The sequence below is a fragment of the Macaca fascicularis genome, chromosome 20 (assembly GCF_037993035.2).
Source record: "Macaca fascicularis isolate 582-1 chromosome 20, T2T-MFA8v1.1".
Classification (NCBI taxonomy): Eukaryota; Metazoa; Chordata; class Mammalia; order Primates; family Cercopithecidae; genus Macaca; species Macaca fascicularis.
The window spans coordinates 27,972,296-27,995,868 of record NC_088394.1 but is presented as its reverse complement, the minus strand read 5'-3'; the positions used below and the strand labels follow the sequence as shown (position 1 = coordinate 27,995,868).

At 53.6% G+C, this 23,573-nt stretch overlaps 2 protein-coding genes across 3 annotated transcripts; both read right to left on the bottom strand.

Annotated features, from left to right (window-relative positions):
• Positions 1–4,937: 4,937 nt before the first annotated feature.
• GDPD3 (glycerophosphodiester phosphodiesterase domain containing 3) lies at positions 4,938–13,113 on the bottom strand. The gene is made up of 10 exons (XM_015442242.3): positions 12,916–13,113; positions 12,598–12,640; positions 12,221–12,356; positions 12,086–12,131; positions 11,867–11,985; positions 11,693–11,782; positions 10,949–11,082; positions 8,526–8,585; positions 8,366–8,417; positions 4,938–5,137 (listed from the first exon to the last, which is right to left on the bottom strand). Exons 1-10 carry the CDS (start codon positions 13,052–13,054, stop codon positions 5,000–5,002), a joined length of 957 nt encoding a protein of 318 aa, XP_015297728.3. The 5' UTR covers positions 13,055–13,113; the 3' UTR covers positions 4,938–4,999.
• Positions 13,114–13,689: 576 nt separating this feature from the next.
• Positions 13,690–23,126, bottom strand: MAPK3 (mitogen-activated protein kinase 3). 2 transcript variants are annotated; one of them, XM_045383031.3, is made up of 9 exons: positions 22,922–23,126; positions 21,715–21,897; positions 17,922–18,111; positions 17,622–17,738; positions 17,246–17,360; positions 16,731–16,862; positions 16,471–16,580; positions 16,221–16,375; positions 13,690–14,290 (listed from the first exon to the last, which is right to left on the bottom strand). In XM_045383031.3, exons 1-8 carry the CDS (start codon positions 23,089–23,091, stop codon positions 16,253–16,255), a joined length of 1,140 nt encoding a protein of 379 aa, XP_045238966.1. In that variant the 5' UTR covers positions 23,092–23,126; the 3' UTR covers positions 13,690–14,290; positions 16,221–16,252. The 2 variants fall into 2 exon arrangements, with proteins under 2 accessions (XP_045238966.1, XP_045238967.1); XM_045383032.3 differs by lacking the exon at positions 16,731–16,862.
• Between the last annotated feature and the right edge of the window lie 447 nt (positions 23,127–23,573).

The window sequence follows — 23,573 nt, the reverse complement described above, 5'->3', positions numbered from 1 at the left end:
AACAAAGCAGGAACTTAGAAAATTCTTGGGATTAGTTGGATACTGTCATCTATGGATTGACTCTTATGCCCGAAAATTAAAACCTCTATATCAAAAACTCACCCAAGAAGGACCAGACCCCCTTCGTTGGACCCCATCAGAAGTCCAACAAGTAGAAGAGTTAAAACACCTACTTGTAACTGCCCCCGTTCTAGCTTTGCCCTCCTTAGCCATTCCACCTTTTCGTCAGTGTAAACAAGGGGGTGGCTTTAGGGGTACTCACCCAAAGACACAGAGGCCAGCGGCAGCCCGTAGCCTTCCTGTCCAAAGTTCTTGACCCAGTAACCCGCGGATGGCCCCAGTGTGCCTAATCCATAGCAGCAACTGCCTTGCTAGCGGAAGAAAGCAGGAAAATGACCTTTGGGGGAAGCCTCTTTGTATGCACCCCTCATCAAGTTAGGACCATTCTTTTTTTTTTTTTTTTTTTTTTTTTGAGACGGAGTCTCACGCTGTTGCCCAGGCTGGAGTGCAGTGGTGCGATCTCGGCTCACTGCAAGCTCCGCCTCCTGGGTTCACGCCATTCTCCTGCCTCAGCCTCCTGAGTAGCTAGGACTACAGGCGCCCGCCACCGCGCCCGGCTAATTTTTTTTTTTTGTATTTTTAGTAGAGACGGGGTTTCACTGTGGTCTCGATCTCCTGACCTTGTGATCCGCCCGCCTCGGCCTCCCAAAGTGCTGGGATTACAGGCTTGAGCCACCGCGCCCGGCCAAGTTAGGACCATTCTTAATCAGAAGGCAGGAAGATGACTCAACAATTTGCAAATATGAAGCCGTCGGGTGGGCGCGGTGGCTCACACTTGTAATCCCAGCATTTTAGGAGGCTGAGGCGGACAGATCACAAGGTCAAGAGTTCGAGACCAGACTGCCCAGCATGGTGAAACCCTGTCGCTGCTAAAAATACAAAAAATTAGCCAGGCATGGTGGCGCACGCCTGTAATCCCAGCTATTTGGGAGGCTGAGGCTGGAGAATTGCTTGAACCCCGGAGGCAAAGGTTGCAGTGAGCTGAGATCAGCTACTGCACTTCAGCCTGGGCAACAGAACGAGACTCCATCCCCCCTCTCAAAAAAAAAAAAAAAAAATTGAGGCTATCTTATTAGAGAGGGATGATTTAACATTGACCACTGAGAATTCACTCAACTCTGATGCTTTCCTAATGGGAAATCCAAACCGGGAGGAACCTGAGCACAAATGTTTAGATATGATCAGTTATCAAACTAGAGTCAAACTGGATCTAAGCAAGACCGTATTCCAAACCGGGCGTCACCTCTTTATAGACAGCTCCTCCCAGGTAATCGAAGGAATGAGGCATAACGGGTGCTCTGTAGTTGACGGGGAAACCCTCATGGAGGCAGAGTCAGGGAGACAGCCCAATAACTGGTTCACTCAAACATGTGAACTCTTTGCATTAAATCAGGCCTTAACATCTTTTCTAAATCAGGAAGGAACTATTTACACTGACGCCAAGTATGCTTTCGGAGTAGTCCATACCCTTGGAAAGATCTGGACTGAACGAGGCCTCATTAATAGTAAAGGCCAGGACCTTGTCCATAAAGAATTGATTATACAAATACTAGAAAATCTTCAACTGCCAGAAGAAATAGTGGTGGTCTATGTGCCAGGACACCAGAAAAACCCATCCTTTGAAAGTCAGGGAAATAACCTCACAGATCAAGTAGCCAAGCAAGCTGCCTCTTCTTGAGAGGCGCCCATTTTCCATCTGACCCCTTGCCTTCCCCTCCAGTCGCAATCCCCATCTTCTCCAACGCAGACCAAGAAAAGTTAAAAAGAATAGGAGCTAAGGAAAGCTCCGAGGGAAGGTGGGTATTACCAGACGGGAGGGAAATGCTGTCTAAACCTCTTATGAGGGAAATATTGTCACAGCTTCATCAAGGAACTCACTGGGGTCACCAAGCTATGTGTGACACAGTCCTCAAAGCCTATGGGTATATAGGAATCTATACCCTCACTAGGCAGGTGGCGGATAGTTGCCTAGTATGCAAAAAAACTAATAAACCCGAAGGAAACAGCCTCCACTTTATCAAGGGAGCCACCCCTATAATTGCCAATCCAACCAGTGCAACCCAGTACTTACCTCTATCACTACCCCTACCTCCACCGACCCTAACTCCACTCTAGGTTGCTTCTATGGCTTAGGAGCCGATGTTACTGGAAGGGACCCTATAGGCTTCTTTGAAATATGTTTTGTTCACCCTTCTCTACCTCCTACCGTTTCCCCTTCCCCAAGCCCACCAAATCAAACCATTCCTCACCTCTTACCCAATGACAAAACCAAAGTAGCTATAGTAGAAGTCAAGGACTTAAAGCAAACCCTAGCCATTGAGACCTGGTATCAAGATACAAATGCCTGGCTGGAATGGATTAAATATTCTGTTCGCACCCTGAATAAAAGTGACTGTTACGCTTGTGCAGCAGGCAGGCCAGAAACCCGGATTGTCCCCTTTCCACTCAGATGGGCCAACCAACCAGGCATGGACTGTATGGTAGCTCTCTTCCAGCACCACGGCCTGGGGAAACAAGATGTGCACCACTCTTTCACTACATTTCCCAAAGATCAGGAGCCCTGTGGGTCAGCCCCTAAGGACCATTCGACTTTCAGCTCTCAATGCCAATTTTACATTGTGTCTCTCACGACAGGGGGACAAATTGACACTCCTTGGAAATCTAATGGGAGTCTAAACCTTTTCAAGAGCTAACCAATCAGTCGGCTCTTGTCTATCCCTGAGCAGACGTATGGTGGTTTTGTGGAGGACTGTTACCAGGTACACTGCCAGGCAACTGGACTGGCACTTTTGCTCTAATCCAATTGGCCATCCCTTTCACCTTGGCATTTCATCAACCAGACAGGAAGCAAGTAACCCGAAGAAAAAGAGAAACCCCTCACGGGTCCTTTGACCCTCATGTTTACGTAGACAGTAGCAGGGTCCCACGGGAGTTACCAAGTGAATTTAAAGGTCGAAACCAAATAGCCGCTGGGTTCGAGTCTGTTTTGTTCTGGTGGTCTGCTATAAATAAAAATGTAGACTGGATATATACTACCATGAGTAGCGATTCATCAATTATACCAGGGATGCCATCAAGGGAATAGCTGAACAATTAGGCCCCACCAGTCAGATGGCGTGGGAAAATAGGCTAGCCCTTGACATGATATTGGCAGAAAAAGGCAGAGTCTGTGTCATGATCTGAGTCCAATGTTGTACTTTTATCCCTAATAATACAGCTGCCTATGGGACCATCACAAAAGCTTTTTTTTTTTTTTTTTTTTTTTTGAGACGGAGTCTCGCTCTGTCACCCAGGCTGGAGTGCGGTGGCCGGATCTCAGCTCACTGCAAGCTCCGCCTCCCGGGTTCACGCCATTCTCCTGCCTCAGCCTCCCGAGTAGCTGGGACTATAGGCGCCCGCCACCTCGCCCGGCTAGTTTTTTGTATTTTTTAGTAGAGACGGGGTTTCACCGTGTTAGCCAGGATGGTCTCGATCTCCTGACCTCGTGATCCGCCCGTCTCGGCCTCCCAAAGTGCTGGGATTACAGGCGTGAGCCACCGCGCCCGGCGGGACCATCACAAAAGCTTTACGAGGCCTTACCACCCTGGCAAATGAATTAGCCGAAAATTCTGGAATAGATAACCCTTTTATGGGTCTCACGGAAAAGTGGTTTGGAAAATGGAAAGGACTCCTGGCTTCAATCTTTACCTCTCTTGCAATTGTTACTTGTGGGCTGTCGCATCATACCTTGTATGGTGGGTTAACTCAAAGGCTCATAGAAACAGCCCTCCCTAAAGACCCCCTCGCTTCTCTCCCTTCATACTCAGACAAGCTCTTTCTCCTAGATAATCAAGAACGAAGCCAAATCCTGTTAAAAATTTTTGAAGAGGAAGAAGTATCAAACAGAAGAGAGGAAATTGTTGGGACAGCTAAACTCTTCAAAGACTCAACTTCCTGGTCATAAGCTGTAAACGGATTCTCCCTGTTTTTCTTCTTTTTCGCCAGTCTACCCTGTTTGGGAAAGTTTAAACCTTAGCCAGGCGGGATGAGCTCAGATTGTGCGGTCCATCCCGAGCCAATGGGGAAAGGACACAGAAAAACAGGAACTGCGTTAGAGTTAAAAACCCCTTCTCTCCTTTGTTTAGGGTGCTCTTGGGATTACAAGTAGCGCAGGCGGCACCGTTCTGAAGTAAAGATGCCTTGCTGGGAAATCTTCTGTCTCAGTGCTGGTTTTTCTTGACTACACGGAGCACTTGTTTCCAACACCCCTGTGCTCCAGGCTGGGTTAGGTCTGATCTCGGGGCATGTCTGTTTCAACACGTGTCTGCAGTTCTTAAGCTTGTGTTGCTCACTGCAGTGGGCCTGGCCTGGTCTAGAGGAGGCGCTCAGTAAGTATCTGTGAAATGGGAATGTGTGGTTCATTCAGTGAATATGGCCCTGGGGCTGGAGATGGCAGAGGTGTTCTGGGAGCTTCTGGAGAAGGAGACCTGGGAGGAGAAGGTTGGAATGGCGGAGGCAGCAGAGGGGCTGGGTGAACGCACCTGTCCCACCCAGGCCCATCCTCTGCAGCCCGAGGAGGAAGCTCACAGGGCAAGGCATGGAAGAGGTGTGCCTGGGCTGTTGATGGCCTCAGGAAAATGGAACCATTATCTGTCACTGTCAAGTGGCTGGGGGCCAGGACACCTGGGTTGGCCGTGAGGGGACATTCCTGAGGAGAGTGGAGGCCAGGCTGGGGCAGGGTGTGGCAGGACAGAGAGGAATGTAGTGGAACCAGTGGGTCAGGCTTCTGAGGGCCCCAGGCTCCAGTCTCAGGGCTGGCCTGTTCCCTCCTAAGCTGCCATCTTCACATCTTCAGGACCCACTCCTCTACTCCCCACCCTCAGCACAACGATGTGATGTGATGGAAAGGCAAATCTTTATTTTTCAGGAAGAGAAACAGGAGAGCGTGAGGCCTCTGGACTTAGGAGGTCTGGGCGGCCGGTCCACGGTTGTCCAGGTAGTGCCGCAGGGCTGTGGGATAATCTGTCATGACGCCAGTGGCTCCCACGCTGAAGGCTGCGTCAAAATCCGACTCTTCATTAAGGCACCAAAAGACCACCTGAGCAGGGAGGGATCAACTAAGGTCAGGAGCTTGTAGATTCTGAACAATTTTACATCCAGACAGTGGGGACCCACCTCCTCCTCTGTGGAGACTCCCCAGCAGCAGTAGGCTGGAGCTGATTGTTAAATTCTCAGGAATTTTGCAAAGTGGTTATTAAACCCAGACATTATTAAACATTAAATCATTGCCTGGATACAGGGGCTCACGCCTCTAATCTCAACACTTTGGGACGCCGAGGCAGGAGTTGAGGCCAGGTGTTTAAGATCAGCAAGTGAGACCTCATCTCTACAAAATACTTTTTAAAAATTAGCCCGGTGTGGTGGTGTGCGCCTGTGCTACCAGCTACTTGGAAGACTGAGGTGAAAGAATTGCTTGAGCCCAGGACTCTGAGGCTACAGTGAGCTATGGTTGCGCCACTGTACTCCAGCCTGGGTGACAGAACGAGACCTCATCTCAAAAACGTAAATAAATAAATTGTATAAACTGACAATTAAATAGTGTTTTTTTGTTTGTTTGTTTTGTTTTTGAGAAGGAGTCTTACTCTGTCACCCAAGCTGGAGTGCAGTGGCTCAAACTTGGCTCACTGCAAGCTCCGCCTCCCGGGTTCACGCCATTCTTCTGTCTCAGCCTCCCAAATAGCTGGGACTACAGACGCCCACCACCACACCTGGTTAATTTTTGTATTTTTAGTAGAGATGGGGTTTCACCGTGTTAGCCAGGATGGTCTCGATCTCCTGACCTCGTCATCCACCTGCTTCAGCCTCCCAAAGTGCTGGGATTACAGGTGTGAGCCACCGTGTCTGGCCCTAAATAAATTATTAAAACAACAGCGGCCAGGCATGGTGGCTCATGCCTGTAATCCCAGCACTTTGGGAGGCTGAGGCAGGCGGATCAACTAAGGTCAGGAGTTCGAGACTAGCCTGGCCAACATGGTGAAACCCCCATCTCTACTAAAAATACAAAAATTAGCTGGGCGTGGTGGTGGACGCCTGTAATCTCAGCTACTCAGGAGGCCAGGGCAGGAGAATCGCTTGAACTCAGGAGGTAGAGGTTGCAGTGAGCCAAGATCGCGCCATTGCACTCTAGCCTGGGCAAGAGAGCAAGATTCTGTCTCAAAACAAACAAACAAACAAACAAAAAAACCAACAACAACAAAAAAACCCAAAACAAACAAAAAACCAGCAATAAATACTCAAAGCATATTTCTTCCTAATCAATTTCCTATTACTGTGTCCTTGAAGTGATTAAGTCTGTTGAGGCTGTGAGATGGAACTACATGATGGGGTGCCAACAGGCATCTCTTCCCGTTCTGCATTTGGTGGCTTCACGTTGGCAGCCTGAAACTGGCCAAGGTAGGAGTATTTAAACCAGGAAAATTAATGTTCAAATCAGGGCTTTCATTTGTTCCTCTCTGAGAGCTAGTTGTTGACCACTTACCAGCACCACCCTCTCCCAGTGCCCCCGTTCCACCACCACCTGCCCCAGCTCCTGCAGCTCTGCCGCTTCCCTGCTTGTTCTAGTGGGCACTTAGGTAGGCGGAGATGGGAATTTTTTATTTTATTAAAAATACAGACGAGACGAGGTCTCTCTGAACTGCCAACACTGGAGTGCAGCGGTGTAATCACAGCCCACTGCAGCCTTGACCTCCTGGGCTCAAGCGATCCTCTCACCTCAGCCTCCTAACTAGCTGGGACTACAGGCATGTACCACCATGCCCAGTTAATATTTTATTTATTTATTTATTTTTGAGACAGTTTTGCTCTGTCGCCTAGGCTGGAGTGCAGTGGCATGATCTCGGTTCACTGCAACCTCCAGCTCCTGGGTTCAAGCGATTCTCGTGCTTCAGCCTCTCGAGTAGAGCTGGGATTACAGGCTCCTGCCATCATACCTGGTTAACATTTACATTTTTAGTAGAGATGAGGTTTCACCATGTTGGCCAGGGTGGTCTTGAACTCCTGACCTTAGTTGATCCGCTGGCCTCGGCCTCCCAAAGTGCTGGGATTGCAGGCATGAGCTACCGCACCCGGCCTCTGCATTTTTCTTTCATTTCCCTTTTCCTTTCCTTTTTCCCTCCCTCTCCTTCTCTCTCTCCCTCTCTCTGGCTCTTTGCACTCTCTCCTCTCTGTCTTTCGAGACAGTCTGGCTGTCTCTCCCAGGCTGGAGTGTGGAGTGCAGTGGCGTGATTCTGATTATAGCTCACTGCAGCCTCAAAACCCTGTGCTCAGGTGATCCTCCCATCTCAGCCTCCTGAGTGGCTGGGACTACAGGTGCAAACAACTGTGCTTGGCTAATTTTTAAATTTTTTGTAGAGACGAGCGTCTCAGTATGTTGCCCAGGCTGGTCTTAAACTCCTGGGCTCAAGTGATCCTCCCACCTTCGCCTCTCAAAGTGATGGGATTACAGGCGGGAGCCACTGTGCCCAGCCTCTGCCTCCGGCATTTCTTCCCTGTACCCTCGATGGGAAGCTCCCACCCCTAGTACCACAGTGCCTGGAACATTCTCAAGGATCGTTTACTAATTAAATCATCTGGTTGAAGCCAATGCTCAGGGGAGAGAGGTCAGACTGGGCCTGGTTTCTCCCATCTCTCATCTTTCCCCAGCCCCTCTCATCAGGGATCATGATACATCATTGTTGTCATCATAATGGCTAACATTTATCAAGCCCTTAATAAGTACTAGTTACATATCCATATGTTGGCAATGTCAGGTTAGGAAAATATGTGTGTAGCCAGGTGCGGTGGCTCACACCTCTAATCCCAGCACTTTGAGAGGCTGAGGCAGGCGGCTCACTTGAGGCCAGGAGCTCTAGACCAGCCTGGTCAACATGGTGAAACCCCATCTCTACTAAAAACACAAAAATTAGCCAAGCGTGGTGGCAGGCGCCTGTAGTCCCAGCTACTCGGGAGGCTGAAGCAGGAGTATCGCTTGAACCCGGGAGGCGGAGGTTGCAGTGAGCTGAGATTGCATCACTGCACTCCAGCCTGGGCGACAGAGCGAGACTCTTGTCACAAAAAAAAAAAAAAAAAAAAAAAAAAAGGGAAGAAGAAAATTGTGTGTGTGTGTGTATCCAGAGAGTTAAATATACCATTTTCCCATTTTAGGGATGAAGAAACTGAGACTCAGGTGAGGTCACCTGCCAGAACAATGCAGCTTGTTGGCAGCAGAGTGGGACCAGAACCCTGCTGCCAAGTCCGTATACAGTGGGAGTGGTGGTCAAGGCCTCACCTGCACCCCTCGCTCCTCCAAGTGTCGGATCAGACTCTTCCTCATGATCAGCCTGGGGATGGGGTGGGGACATGGGAGGCGATGATGAGAGGGGACCCGGGAGATGGGCAGCAGTAGGTCTCTATGGGGACACTCCACCCAGCTGTCTTGCCCACCTCACCATTTCGAAACCACAGCCGACAGCTGGTTCAGGCAAGAGCAGGAAAATGGGAAATAGGTCCTGCAGAGAGAAGGAAGTGGGGGTTAGCCCCTAGGGTCTCCCCTGTCCCAGAGGTGGGGCAGGGTGGTAGTACCCCCCCAACCAGGGTAGTGCTGCCCTCCAACCCCCCAGAATCCCCCAGAATAACCTTTGTAGTTGCCCCAGTGAACAATTCACCGAGTGTTCAGAGAGCCTACTCTGACCACCACGCTTTGAAGGTGTGGCCCTTTAGCCACCATTCAACAGATAAGGAGTCTGGGCCTTAGAGAACTGAAAGGACTTGCCAGGCCCAAAGCAGAGCAGTGGTGGGGCTGGGCCAGGACCTGGTTTGGTTCCAAAGCTGGACACTCAGGCTGGAGGTCCTCCTGGTTGGGCCTGGCCAGTTTCTTATTTATTTATCTTATTATTAATGTAAATAAAATTTTTTTGTAGAGACATGTCTCACTATGTTGCCCAGACTGGTCTTGAACTCCTGGACTCAAGCAATCCTCCCGCTTTAGCCTCCCAAAGTGCCAGGATAATAAGCGTGAGCCAGCCAAGTGCAGTGGCTCACACCTGTAATCCAAGCACTTTGAGAGGCTGAGGCGGGAGGAGACCAGCGTGGCCAACATGGCGAAACCCCATCTCTACTAATACAAAAATTAGCCGGGTGTGGTGGCACGCCTGTAATCCCAGCCACTTGGGAGGCTGAGGCAGGAGATTTGCTTGAACCCAGGAGGCGGAGGTTTCAGTGAGCCGAGATCGCGCTACTGCACTCCAGCCTGGGCCACAGAGCGAGACTCCTTCTCAAAAACAAAAACCAAAACCTTGTGAGCCACTGTGCCCACTGGCCAGCTTCTTGAGACCAGACAGCACTTAGTGGGATGGCCCCTAATTATCCCACTCCAGGGGTGACTTTAGAGGCCCTTTATAGTGTCCTAGGGCAGGCTTTGGAGTCAGACCCAGGGAAAACCTAAGCTTTGGACTTCCAGCTGTGTGTCCTTGGGCAAATCACAGAACCTCTCTGGGCCTCAGATTCTCTAGGGTACCATGGGAGTCATGATTCCTATACCTCTTGGGGGTGCTGCAAGGTAAAAGTCAACCCAAAAGTTGTGAAAACACTTTATAAATCTTGTACAAGGCCGGGCGTGGTGGCTCATGCCTGTAATCCCAGCACTTTGGGAGCCCGAGGCAGACAGATCACGAGGTCAGGAGATTGAGACCATCCTGGCTAATATGGTGAAACCCCGTCTCTACTAAAAATACAAACAAATCATCCGGGCGTGGTGGCACGTGCCTGTATCCCAGCTACTCTGGAGGCTGAGGCAGGAGAATGGCATGAACCTGGGAGGTGGAGCTTGCAGTGAGCCAAGATCGTGCCACTGCACCGCAGCCTGGGCGACAGAGCGAGACTCCTTCTCAAAAAAAAAAAAAAAAAAATTTCCTGTATAAAAAGGTGATACACAAATATCATTGAATGATCTCTTTGCAGCAAGGGATTGTGGGGGCTGAGTGGGACTTCCTTTTGGACAACAGAGGGGAACAGAGAGCTCTGGGACTACCACAGAGAAGCTGTCAGAAAGCAAAGGGAGACCGATCCCGGGGGCTCAGGTCTATAATCCCAGCACTTTGGGAGACCAAGGCGGGAGGCTCGCTTGAGCTGAGGAGTTCAAGAGCAGCCTGGGCAACATAGTGAGACCTTGTCTCTACAAATAATTTAACAATTAGCCAGGTGCAGTGATGCAAGCCTATACTCCCAGCTACTCAGGAGGCTGAGGCAGGAGGATCTCCTGAGCCCAGGAGATCAAGGCTGCAGTGAGTCCTGATCTGGCCACTGCATTCCAGCCTGAGCAAGACTGTCTCCAAAAAAAAAAAAAAAAAAAAAAAAAATTAAAGCAAAGGGAGGGACCAGGCTTAAGTGCCAGGGAAGTATCCAAATTCGTGATCCTTTCCCCAGATGTTACTTTGTTAACCCCTGCCTTCCTGCAGAACACTGACTTGCCTTTTCCTGCTGAGGGTCTGAGACAGCCGTGACAGCGGTGCTTTAATTAATGAACAAATGTCTTCCCAGCCAGACTGTAAGCTCACCGAGGACCTCCCCCCACCCTCATTGGTCTTATTTACACATTATAACTGCATCTGGGACAGAGGAGACGTTCAATAAAATATGCTAGATGGACTGAGATGGATAAATGAGCCCTCCTAAAACTCCACATTTGCACAGAATTTCAGGGTGTTCACAGTTCCCTTAGTATTCATGAATGCTGGGTAAGAACCACTGTCCTTAAAGGACCTTGGGGGGGTTATCTCGGAGGGGAGCTGGGGAGCTGGGAAGATCCGGGCTCCTTCTCCACGGGGACCCTAAGCAGTGGAGCGTTTTTCTGAGGTCCGCCCCCCACTGGTACCTGTTGATGATGTTGGGCAGGAAGCAGAAGAAGAACTTCTCAGGGATGGGGATGAAGGGCAGCAGCCCCAGGTAGTAGGAAAGCAGCACCCAAAATCCTCGGCTTATCGTGAAGGACAGGGGCATCTCGGGGTTCTGGGGAGGCAAGGAGAGATGAGAGAAAGAATCTGTCTGCTCTGGGGAAGCAGAGAGGAGGCATGAGCTGCAGGGGAGCTGTGGTGGGCATTCCAGAGGCCCTACTACCTGCGGGATCCAAGTCACATCCTGGGGCTGGGTGCGGTGACTCACGCCTGTAACCTCAGCGCTTTGGGAGGTTGAGGCGGGTGGATCACATTAGATCAGGAGTTCAAGATCAGCCTGGCTAACATGGTGAAACCTCATCTCTACTAAAAATACAAAAATTAGCTGGGTGTGGTGGTGAGTGCCTGTAATCCCAGCTACTCTGGAGGCTGAGGCACGAGAATCGCTTGAACCCGGGAGGCAGAGGTTGCAGTGAGCCGAGGTCGCACCACTGCACTGCAGCCTGGGCGACAGAGCGAGACTATGTCTCAAAAAAGAAAAAAACCGGAAGTTACGTCTTGGCCCTGCGTTTGAGGCCTGAGTTCACACCCTTTTCATCGCCACCGCCACACCACTGGAAACTCTCCCAGACCCCTCTAGCTTGGGTCCCCATGCTGGGTGGGCTCCAGCTCCCAGGAGGAGGGGCCCCTGGAGGACGAAGGGGATCGGGTGTGGGGGAACTCACGGCAGCCTTGCATTTCTTCATGACCGAGCGGTTCTCCGAGGCCCAGATGGTGATTTCATTACGGTCATAGCGTCTCACCAAGTCTGCTATCTGGGAGGAGGAGAAGGAGGTGATAGAAGAACCAGGCCTCTCTCCCGCCCCCGGTGGCCGCCCTAGCCCTGCCTGCAGCACCACCTCACAGATGAGCTCTTCATTATTCCCTTTGATCTCCACACTCATGGGTGTCCTTGGAAACCTCTGGAACAGGTCCTCCAGACGAACCATGCGCCGGTCTGACCCGTGAGCAAAGTGGCCTGGGGGTGGTGTGGGAAGAGGGGTCAGAGAGGAAAGCCAAAGCGGGGGTCCAGGGAAGGCGGGCATGGCCCAGGCAGGGCTTGAAGCCCTTGCTCTCACCTGGAGAGAAGTAAACCTCCAGCTCCTCCTTGTAGAGGGGCAGGTCCTGGGGAGGACAGGAAGGATGTCACTAGAGGCCTGCATTGGGCATGGCGACTCTCAGGGTGGGGGTTGGGGTGTCAGGGCAGGGCCCACCTCGAAGTCCAGGCTGCCCACATCCCTGTTCAGGCCCGACTGGCGGTACAGGTTCTCATCATGTGACACCACCACCACTTTGTCTCGTGTCAGCTGACAGTCGAGCTCCAGGAGGTCTGAGCGCTGGGCCATGGAGCTGTGGGGGCGAAGGTTAGCTGCGGGGCGGCGGGGGTTTGGGGGGCAGGGGACTGGGATGATGGACATGGTGGTGGGGAGGTGGCGGGGAATGTGAGAGCAGAGTTCACCGCGGGATGTGCAGGCCACCTCCAGGGGGCGCCAGTCATCCGGTTAGGAAGTGAATGGTGTCCCTTGCTGTGATGCAGTGCACGACCTGCACACCCTCACATGACAGCCTGGGCAGGGGCAGATACACTCACTTCTCCATGGCCTCCATGGTGCTTTCCAGCAGCTCTCCAGATCCTGTGGGGGACACTGGAGTGGGCCCCTGAGGCTTGGGGTCTAGGGGCCTGGCCCGACCTCATCACCCACGTTCCTTCTCTGGGCTCCATCCTCCCTCTGGCCTTACCTCCCCAGCCAGCCCAGGCTGCACCAGCCTCTTCTTCCTTGTCCATACCCTGCCCTGCCACCTTGCTCTCCTTCTCTCTTGGTCCCTGCCCTGTTTCTAGCACGCGCTCTTGGACCTACCCTTCTCTGCTGTCCACTTTGGCACCTGTTCTCACCCCCACCCGGCTCACCTCCTCGGTGGGCCGCCAGGCGGACGCGGAAGGTGGGAGCCCGGGGCGTGTGCAGCAGGTGAGGCCAGCGCAGGAAGAAGATGGAGAGCATGGCATAGCTGCCCAGGGCGGGAAGGGCATAGTACAGCGAAAGGCTCATGTCTGTACTCCCACAGAAGCTCCTGCAGCCGCACACTCAGCCGTCCGTGGGACTGTGCTGCCTGCCTAGCCGGTGTGGGCCGGCTCTACTACTGGCCACTGCCACGCCCGTGGGACCTGCTGAGCCTGCCGCTGGGCTGGCTTGGAGCCAGGCTGCAGGGTTCAGCTGAAGCCGGGGTAGTATCAGATGAGGCAAGCAGCCCTGGCCCTCACATCCCCAAGCCCTTCCCAGACCCCAGCATCCCCCTGTCCTGGGCCACATCGGGGGAGTAAAAACCACCCAGGATTGTTAGGACCTCTCCCTCCCACTGGTGCTTGTAGCCAGCACATCCAACATGCCTACCCCTTGCAGTTTCAGAGGATCCAGGGATGTGTAGGGTGCTCCTGAATCACCCCCAACCAGTTAGACAGGAAGCCATTAGCGTGGGGACAGGACAGTGACCAAGGGGAAAATTGACCCCCTTCTTTCTAGGAGTCTGGAGCTCTCCAGAGCCCCGTCCCCAACCCTGGGCAGCTGGGAGTGAAGGGCACCAGGCCCCAGAAAGCCCAAGTCAAGCAGCAGCTGGGCTGCAGGAGTCTGTCCTCAGAGCTGCACGGGGCAGGGCGGAGGCGTCGCAAACACAGACAGAGCCAGGGTCAGCCATAGACACATCTCTATATTTATATATTAGATGGGTCAGGGAGGTGGCAGGGGCGCTGGGCTCTCCACGCCCCCCAGCTCCACTTCTGCTCACCACACACAGAAGCAGCGAGGGCACTCGAAGTGACAGCTTTGACGGGGAGGGGATTCAGCCCAGTCCGGCTCCTCGGGGATGCTAGCCCTTGAGACTAAGGAATGTTCCTTCAGGGAAGATAGGGTGGGGTTTAAATGAGATGAGGGGGGCAGGCCTGGCCCTGAGTCCCTACTCAGCGCCCCCCACCCTCCACCCCTGCCCCTCAGCAGGTCAGGGCAGCCAGAGCCCCTCCATTCTAGAACTGCCAGAGACTGGGACACTGGGGAAGGTAAGGGTGCAGCAGCAGCAGTGGGAGATTGAACTGGGGCCACCTGAGCCCCCGAGGTCCTGTGGGAAGGGCGGCTGGGGAGGAGGCCTTGGCCTGCCTAAAGCTGGAGGCCTCAGCAAAGGAGAGAGGTGGCCAGGCCCATGCTCCACCCCGGTCTGGGCTGCCAAGGTCTGGGCTCGGCACAGTGTCCATTTTCTAACAGTCCGGCGGGAGAGGGGCAGGCAGGAGGCAGGTCCTAAAGAGAGAAGCAGACAGAAAAGGAGTCATTAGCATACCCCAGGCAGACCCGCGGGAGCCCTGACCTGAACGTCTCTCACCCTCACAGCTGGATAGGCTGGGTCTCAGTTTCCTTATCTGTAAATGGAGATAATAATAGTACCTAGCTGGAGGTACTGCTGTAAGATTAAAGGAATTAAGACATGTAAACCTCTTAGAACAATGCTTAGGGTTTTATGCTTTCATTATTAGAACAGTCTCAGCTGGGCACAGTGGCTCATGCCTGTAATCCCAGCACTTTGAGAAGTCGAAGTGGGTGGGTCACTTGAGCCCAGGAGTTTGAGACTGGCCTGGGCAATATAGCAAGACCCCAACTTTAAAAAAAAAAAAAAAATTAGCCAGTTGCAATGGCTCGTCCAGCCAGCTGGGAGGATCCCTTGCGCCCCAGGAATTTGAGGCTGCATTGAGCTATGATTGCACCACTGCACTCCAGCCTGGGCGACAGAGTGAGACACTGTCTTAAAAAAACGAAAACAAAAAAAAGATAAATAGAACTGACTCCAGGAAACTGAGGTGCAGAGAGGTGAGGTGCCTTGCCCAATATCACACAGCACTTACTAAGTGGCACAGCTGGAGTTTGAGCCCAGGTATGCACGCCTTCCTCCTATTAGGCCACACCTGGCTGAAGACAGGAAGAGACCAGAGGAGGCAAGGAGGCAGTGTGGGTGGGGGCAGGCCCAGCAGGGTCCCCACAGCTATGTGAACTGCTGATCTGGCAGCAGGTGTGAGGAGGCCTGGCAATCTGGGTCAGGCTGGGTGCTGCTGGGCCCCTCCCAAAGCAATCATGGCCCCACCTGCTTCTGCCACACCCAGAGCCGAAGCCTGGGTGACAGGGCCCCTCAGTGACCTCTTGCCTCTTTACCAGTTCTGTTCCCAGAAGGAGATTAGAATGGCTGCTGGGGCTGGAGGATGCAGGGTGTTGACAGGTGGAGACATTTGGGGCTGGAGGACTGGGTGGGCCATGAGTCTGGGCAGCACTTGGGCATTTTTTTTTTTTTTTGAGATGGAGTCTTGCTCTGTAGTCCAGGCTGGAGTGCAGTGGTGTGATCTCAACTCACTGCAACCTCTGCCTCCTGGGTTCAAGCAATTCTCCTGCCTCAGCCTCCCAAGTAGCTGAGATTACAGGCACACGCCACCACACCTGGCTAATTTTTGTATTCTTAGTAGAGACGGGGTTTCACCATGTTGGCCAGGCTGGTCTCGAACTCTTGACCTCGTGATCCATCACCTTGGCCTCCCAAAGTGCTGGGCTTACAGATGTGAGCCACTGTGCCTGGCCCCCCCTTTTTTTTTTTGAGACAGAGTCTCACTGTTGCCCAGGCTGGCGTATAGTGGTGCAACCTCCGCCTCCCGGGTTCAAGCAATCCTCCCACCACAGCCTCCTGAGTAGCTGGGACTAGAAGCGCATGCCTACACACCCGGCTAATTTTAGTATTTTTAGTAGAGACAGGGTTTCACCACATTGGCCAGGCTGGTCTCGAACCCCTGACTTCAGGTGATCCACTCGCCTCAGCCTCCCAAAGTGCTGGGATTACCAGAGTGACCCACTGTGCCTGGCTAATTTTTGTATTTTTAGTATAGATGGGATTTCGCCATGCTGGCCAGGCTGGTCTCAAACTCCTGACCCTCAGGTGATCCACTCATCTCAGTCTCAGTCTCCCAAAGTGCTGGGATTCCAGGCATGAGCCACTGCACCCAGCCCCCGGGCACTTCTGTTGTCACCAGACACACCGAGCATGGGTGCAGGGTAAGCTTGCTGCTATATGGAGGCACATACAAATACAGATATAGATATTGATATAGATACAGATACAGATAGAGATATAGATAGATATAGATACAGGTATTTAGTATCAGCGTATCTGTGTGCCGGCCATGGGGACACTCACCAGGCCCCAGGGTGCAGGGATGTCTGTCTGGGTTAGGGGGCCTCTAGCGCCCCAGGCTGGAAGCGTGCTGTCTCCTGGAAGATGAGCTCCTTCAGCCGCTCCTTAGGTAGGTCATCCAGCTCCATGGCGAAGGTGAAGGGCTCCTCGGCCACTGGCTGGGGTGGCAGAGACAGCAAGGCTCAGGCCTGGCATGGGGGATGCCTACTTACCCCCCTGCCCCTGGCCCTACTGCTGCTGGGGACTGGCCCACCTCATCCGTCGGGTCATAGTACTGCTCCAGGTAGGGGTGAGCCAGCGCTTCCTCCACTGTGATCCGTTTATTGGGGTTAAAGGTTAACATCCGGTCCAGCAGGTCAAGGGCTATAGAAGGGCAGGAGTCAGGGGTCACAGGGAAGACTGGAGAAGCTCCCAGAAGCATCACTTTGCCTGTCTCCTCCAGCTGCTGCTGGGCTCCCGTACCCTCCATGGCACCCAGGGTTTATCCCACACCCGTCCTCATGTCTCTCAAACCTTTGGAGTCTGACTTGGGGAAAAGCTTGGCCCAAGCCACCTTGGTCTTGGAGGGCAGAGACTGTAGGTAGTTTCGGGCCTTCATGTTGATGATACAATTCAGGTCCTCCTGGGATGGGGAGCCCAGGATGCCTGTGGATAAGGAGGTGACTTGGTAAATGATCACCTCCTTCTTTCTGGGAACAGAACAGGCAACAAGGCAAGAACAAGACCCCCAGCCCAGCAACCCATGCCAATCCCTCAGTTACCTCCTAGTCATTAGCATGGTGGTGCAGAGCAAGGGGGCTGGATTCAGGCAGACCGAGGCTCAAATCCTAGGTCTGGTGCCTCCTTAGGTGTGGGACTTAGACTTGCTTTTCCCATCTATCCAATGGGGATAATATCTATACCTCATTGAGATACCATGAGATGCTGGAGGCGCCCCACACGTGGTGGTATCCCTGACTTGGACTCTTGAGAAATCTCACCTTGGAGAAGGTAATCATCCCCCACTCAGCCAGCCGGGCCTCCCTCACCCAGAATGTGGTTGAGCTGATCCAGGTAGTGCTTGCCAGGGAAGATGGGCCGGTTAGAGAGCATCTCAGCCAGAATGCAGCCCACAGACCAGATGTCGATGGACTTGGTATAGCCCTGGGAGAGAGGAGGAAGTGGTGGGCTCCTGGGCCAGCCTCAACAGGGTCCTGTTTCTACACCAAGCCACCATCTCCAAGTTAGATCCAACACCAGGCAGAAGGCAGAGGCCTGGAGGGCTCAATGCTCAGCTTCCTTGCAGAGCCCAAGGCCCAGAGGGTGGAATTCCTGTGTCATGGGGGTCGGTATCTGGCTCGGAGGTAGCTCCAGGGCTTCCTGGGACCTGGTCCCTTCCCTTCAGGAGTGGGCAGCCCCTCCTACCTTGGAGTTCAGCATGATCTCTGGGGCCCGGTACCAGCGTGTAGCCACATACTCCGTCAGGAAGCCGGTGTGGTCATGCTCAGGATCGGCAATCCGGGCCAGGCCGAAATCGCAAATCTGGAATCAGACCAAGCTGCTAAGCTCGGTGCTCAAGGCCTCTGCAGCTTAAGCAGTCACGCCCCCTTGTCTTTGCCTCCACTGTTCCCCTTGCTTGCAATGTTCTCCTGCCCAAGGCTTCTACTGGTCACCTGGAAGCCCCAGACCCTGGGGGAGGAGGGGACAGGTGCCCAACCCTCTGACCTTAAGGTCGCAGGTGGTGTTGATGAGCAGGTTGGAGGGCTTTAGATCCCGGTGGAGCACATTAGCGGAGTGGATGTACTTGAGGCCCCGCAGGATCTGGTAGAGGAAGTAGCAGATGTGGTCATTGCTCAGTTGCTGGCTTTTCAGCAACTTGTACAGGTCAGTCTCCATCAGGTCCTGCACAATGTAGCTGAGGATGGTTCCGGAGACCCCCGGGGAGGGGGCAGCGGGAGGCACTTGGTTAAGGAAAACAGGCTCTGAAGGCGAGGCTGCACATCTCCTCCAGCCAGGGCCCCTGGGACTCAATAGATCTGCCAACCTGCACCACCAGCTGGGCAAGCTGCTGCCGTTACCCAGCGGCAGGGCTCTGAGCCTCTGTCGCGTCACCGTTGCTGATCCTGAGCAAGGGGCTTCACTTCTGTGGCCTCAGTTTCCCTACCGGGGAAACAGGGATAATAATAAACTGTGGGAGGCCGGAGAACTTCACAGTTAAGAGCAGCAACTTGGGCCAGGAGTGGTGGGTCACGCCTGTAATCCCAGCACTTTGGGAGGCTGAGGCGGGAGGATCGCTTGAGGCCAGGAGTTTGAGACCACCAGCCTGGGCAACATGGCAAAACTCTGTCTCTACTGGTAATACCAAAATTAACTGGGGACAGTGGCATGTGCCTGTAATCCCAGCTACTCGGGAGGCTGCAACACGAGAATCACTTGAACCCGGGAGACAGATGTAGTGAGCCGAGATCATGTCACTGTACTCCAGCCTGGATGATAGAGTGAGACTCTGTTTCAAAAATAAATAAATAAATAAATTAAAAAAAGAAAACTACAAAAAGAGCAGCAACTCTGGACTTAACCCATGGAAGTCTGAAATCTCCTCTCTACTACTTACTGGCTTTAGGAGCTCAACCTGTCTGTGCCTCAACTTTCTCATCTGGTATGTAGGGGAAATAATGTGTTTTTTGTTTGTTTGTTTTCTTTTTATTTTATTTATTTATTTTTTTTGAGACGGAGTCTCGCTCTGTCACCCAGGCTGGAGTGCAGTGGCCGGATCTCAGATCACTGCAAGCTCCGCCTCCCGGGTTCACGCCATTCTCCTGCCTCAGCCTCCCGAGTAGCTGGGACTACAGGCGCCCGCCACCTTGCCCGGCTAAGTTTTTTGTATTTTTAGTAGAGACGGGGTTTCACCGTGTTAGCCAGGATGGTCTCGATCTCCTGACCTCGTGATCCGCCCATCTCGGCCTCCCAAAGTGCTGGGATTACAGGCTTGAGCCACCGCGCCCGGCCTGTTTGTTTTCTTTTTGTGGAGACGGGCTATTGCTATGTTGCCCAGGCAGGTCTTGAACTCATGGGTTCAAGTGTTCCTTCCACCTCGGCCTCCCAAAGTGCTGGAAATTACAGGTGCGAGCCATGAAATAATGGTTCTTTTGAGGGTGGTTGTGAAGACTAGATGAGATGGCGCATGTAAAACTGTCAGCCCAGTGCTAGGCAAGTTGTGAGTGCTAGGCAAACATGAACTATTATTACTAATATCAATGCCTGAGTCACATGGCTGTTGAGGGAGTTAAATGAGATAATGTATGAACACCATCTGGCATGCAATAAATGTTTGCTTAAAAATAAATGCCTGCCTTATGGGAATGGTTTGTGCAAGAAAAATGAGGAGACACTCCCAATAGCACACTCCCACTCAAAGAAGAGTGCTTGGCCATACCTCAGAAGATGGAGGAGTAAAATGTCTTTTTCTATTTGAAGATAAAACAAAGCTTATGCGTAAATAAATAAATAAATCCACAAATGCCGTTTGGCTTGTCTCTGGAAAAATAAGTCAGGGCTGTCTTTTAGAATCTGCCTTGAGGCCAGGTGCAGTGGCTCACACCTGTAATCCCAGCACTTCAGGAGGCCAAGATGGGTTGAAGACCTGAGGTCAGGGGTTCGAGGCCAGCCTGGCCAACAGGGCAAAACCCTGTCTCTACTGAAAATACAAAAATTATCTGGGCGTGGTGGCGGGCGCCTGTAGTCCCAGCTACTTGGAAGGCTGAGGCAGGAGAATAGCTTGAACCTGGGAGGTGGAGGTTGCCGTGAGCTGAGATCCAGCCACTGCACTCCAGCCTGGGTGACAGAGGGAGACTCCATCTCAAAAAGGAAAAAAAAGAAAATAAGAATCTGCCTTGAAAGGGTCTTCAGAGGATATGTGGACCAGCCCTGCTGTTTTAGAGCTGGGGAGGCCCAGCGAGACGCAGTGACTTGCTTCAGACCACACAGCGAGATGGGGGTGAGCACAGAGATTTCCAATTGTCCACAGTTTGTGGTGGGGGCTGCAGACACCGCAATACAAATCCCCGCTCTTGGGTGGAGGGCTGGGACTGAGAGTGGGTGGGTGGGGTAGGGAAGAGGTGACAGGTGTCACAAGTTGCTAAGGAGAGCCAGACAGGAAGTGGACAGCAAACTAGGAAAGCAGTATCAGGGGAGGACAACAAAGGCTAGGCTGTCCCTCCCTGGGCAAGGTGCAAGTCCACAGGTGATTAGGGTGTGGCTCTGAGTGAGAAGTCCTAAGAAGGACAAGTTTCCATCTGGGGGAGGGGAGGAGGAGACAGCAACAGAAACACTTGATTTTAGGTTTCCTGGGCCTCAGCTTCTTCATTTTTTTTTTTTTTTTTTTTGAGACAGGGTCGCGTTCTGTCCCCCAGGCTGGAGTGCAGTAGCACAATCATAGCTCATTGTAGCCTTGAACTCCTGTGCTCAAGCCATCCTCCTGCCTCAGCATCCCAAGTAGCTGGGACTACAGTCATGCACCACCAAAGCTGGATAATTTTTAAATTTTTTGTAGAGATGGGGTCTCACTATGCTGCCCAGGCTGGTCTTGAACTCCCAGCCTCCACTGATCCTCTGGTCTTGGCCTCTAAAGTGTTGGAACTACAGACGTAAGCCATTGCACCCTGCCCTCATCTTTGAAATGAAGCTGCAAAGCCTATCTCATAGGGTAGTTGGGAGGTGTAATAGAAAAAAAAAAAAAAAAGCATTGGGCATGTATAGTACCTGACACGCAGTAGGACCTCAAGAAAGGCAGTTTTTTTGTTTTTGTTTTGTTTTGAGACAGAGTCTCACGCTGTCACCCAGGCTGGAGGGCAGTGGCACGATCTTGGCTCACTGCAACCTCAACCTCCGCCTCCTGGGTTCAAGCGATTCTCTTGCCTCTGCCTCCCAAGTAGCTGGGATTACAGGCATGCGCCACCATGCCCTGCTAATTTTTTTGTACTTTTAGTAGAGATAGGGTTTAACCATGTTGGCCAGGCTGGTCTCCAACTCCTGGCCTCAGGTAATCTGCCCACCTCAGCCTCCCAAAGTGCTGGGATTACAGGCATAAGCCACCACGCCCAGCTGACAGTTTGCTTTCTCCCTGTCTCCCTTCCAGTCTGGGGAAGGAGGAAAGAGAGGAAAGAACCATCCATTTGTTAGCAAGAAGTGACTGTGGGCAGAAGCTGGGTCATGTCTCAGAACTGCCGATGTCAGAAGACAACACTCCCATAGAGACCATCCTGTCTAGCCCTCCCCCTTGGGGCACAGAGCAGAGAACTGACTTGCTCAAGGCCATATTGCCCGGCTGCAGCAGGCCTGGGTTCATCAGAGGCCTCTAAGTCCTGTTACACTGTGGCTTCTCCTCTGCAGGAAAGTTTATTTTACTGGGTTTGTTTTGGAGGGTGGTGGGTAAGATGGAAACAGAAAGCAAGCAACGGGTCCCCAGCCCAGCTCCGAGGCTGTATATGACCAGCGGACTGGGCAAGGTGAAGGATACACATCCCTCATGGCTTCCAGGGTGGACGCACGCAGAATGTCTCGGATGCCGATGACATTCTCATGGCGGAAGCGCAGCAGGATCTGGATCTCCCGGAGCGTGCGCTGGCAGTAGGTCTGATGCTCGAAGGGGCTGATCTTCTTGATGGCCACGCGAGTCTTGCGCACGTGGTCATAGGCCGAGCTGAGGGGACCGGAGAGAGGCTGCTGCTGTGGCCTTACAAAGGGGGAGTCCGGGCCTGGTGGCCCCACCCAGGCCTTGGCAGGGAGGGGAGAGAGCAGGAGCTGGCTCTGGTCAAATCATAAACAATGCTGGTTCCTTCCTGCTGTGTAGGGCTGGGATCTCCAGAGAGAAAGCTGGGGACCAGCCAGGCGGCCCTTCGGTGACTTTACAAACAGAGGAAGAGACTGACCGCTCACTGACTTCCCCTCTCCTCAATCCCCTTCCATTCTACTGGCCCTGAACCCTTCGCCCCCATTCCCAGGAAAGGTTCCTTAACCCAAGACAGGTCCGGGGGTGCAGATGCTGGGGGCACACCATGGAGCAAATACTGGGAAAACGGCAGCCAGGGGAGGGGCAGGAGAGAATGGACAGGGCAGGGGCGGGTCCTAGGGTGAGGGAAGCGGGCAGCAGGGTTGTCCCAGAGCTCACGGTGGGGCCGGGGGCACTCACAGACCCCTCCCAAAACATGCAAGTGGCACTCCTGGCCCCCTCATCTCTCTTTGGGCACCTGGTGGTGGTGGTGGTGGGGCCAAAGCCCTGCCCCACCCTGATCTCGGCTCGTCTACCCCAGGCTCCCTGGCACTGCCTCACAGAGGGAATCCAAGACACCCTTTCCCCCAAAAGGGGCCCTCCACTGCCTCTTCACTAAGGATGTCGCCTCCCCGAGAGTACTCATCCTCTGGGCCTCGCCCCGTGTCACTAGGGTCCCCGCGGGCCCCCACATGCACTCAGATGCCCCTCCCGTCATTACAGAAGGGTGGACTCAAAGCCTCCAAGCCCCCTCCCCTGAGGACGCAGGCAGCGCCCTCTCCCCTAGAAAGCACTCAGGGGTCCCCTCCCTGGGACGCTCCCGATCATCCCGAGTCCCCTGCCTCCTCGGGACGCTCCGCGTCTCCACGTCCCGGAAAGCGCTCGGCGCCTCCCCCTCCTCTCCTGTGAAGCCCCCTCCCCTGAGGGCGCCCCCTCCCCCGGAACGCCCCCTCACCTGACCATGCCGTACGCGCCCTCGCCGATGTACTGCAGCTGCGTGTAGCGCGGGCCCACGTCGAACGGCTGCCCCTTCACCATCTCCACCTCCCCCGGGACCCCCGGGCCGACCCCCTCGGCTCTCCGGGGCTCCCCACCCCCGCCCCCCTGAGCCGCCGCCGCCGCCATCTCCACTCCTCCCCTCCCGCCGCCCTCCTCCCCCCGGCGGCCCCGCCCGAGGCCCCGCCCCTTCCCGCCCGCCTGTCACCCGCAGGGCCGCGCGCTCCAGGCCCCGCCCCTGCCCCGGCCCCGCGCGCCCCCGGCCCCGCGCGGGCCTGGAGCCGTCACGTGACCCACCCCGGGCGCGCGCCCGCCCTTCTCGCCCTAGGTGCGGGAGCCCGGGGGTCTCTGCTGGCTCCGCGGTCACCAAGTCATGGGGAGGCTCGGCAGCGCCGCCTCGGAGACTGTCCTCACCCTCCTCTTGAAGGCGAAGCGGCCAGGGCGTGACCTACCAGAGCCACCCAGCCAATGTGTGCGGCAGCCCACCAGAACCTGGGCCCGAGATCACCCTAGGTTAAAAAAACTGTTCTAATAAATGAATCAAATTTTACAGATGGGGAATCTGAGAATTGGGCTAACTAACTTGAGTAAGGTCACTAGTAATGACAGAG

Coding starts and splice junctions, on each gene's coding strand:
- GDPD3 (XM_015442242.3), bottom strand. CDS start 13,054: ATGAGCCTTTCGCTGTACTATGCCCTTCCCGCCCTGGGCAGCTATGCC. Junction 8,586..10,948: donor CTGCCCAACATCATCAACAG/GTACCAGTGGGG, acceptor TTCTCTCTGCAG/GACCTATTTCCCATTTTCCT. Junction 5,138..8,365: donor TGGAGGAGCGAGGGGTGCAG/GTGAGGCCTTGA, acceptor CTCCCTGCTCAG/GTGGTCTTTTGGTGCCTTAA.
- MAPK3 (XM_045383031.3), bottom strand. CDS start 23,091: ATGGCGGCGGCGGCGGCTCAGGGGGGCGGGGGTGGGGAGCCCCGGAGA. Junction 18,112..21,714: donor CTGGAAGCCATGAGGGATGT/GTATCCTTCACC, acceptor AACCATCCTCAG/CTACATTGTGCAGGACCTGA. Junction 17,361..17,621: donor AGATCATGCTGAACTCCAAG/GTAGGAGGGGCT, acceptor CCTCTCTCCCAG/GGCTATACCAAGTCCATCGA.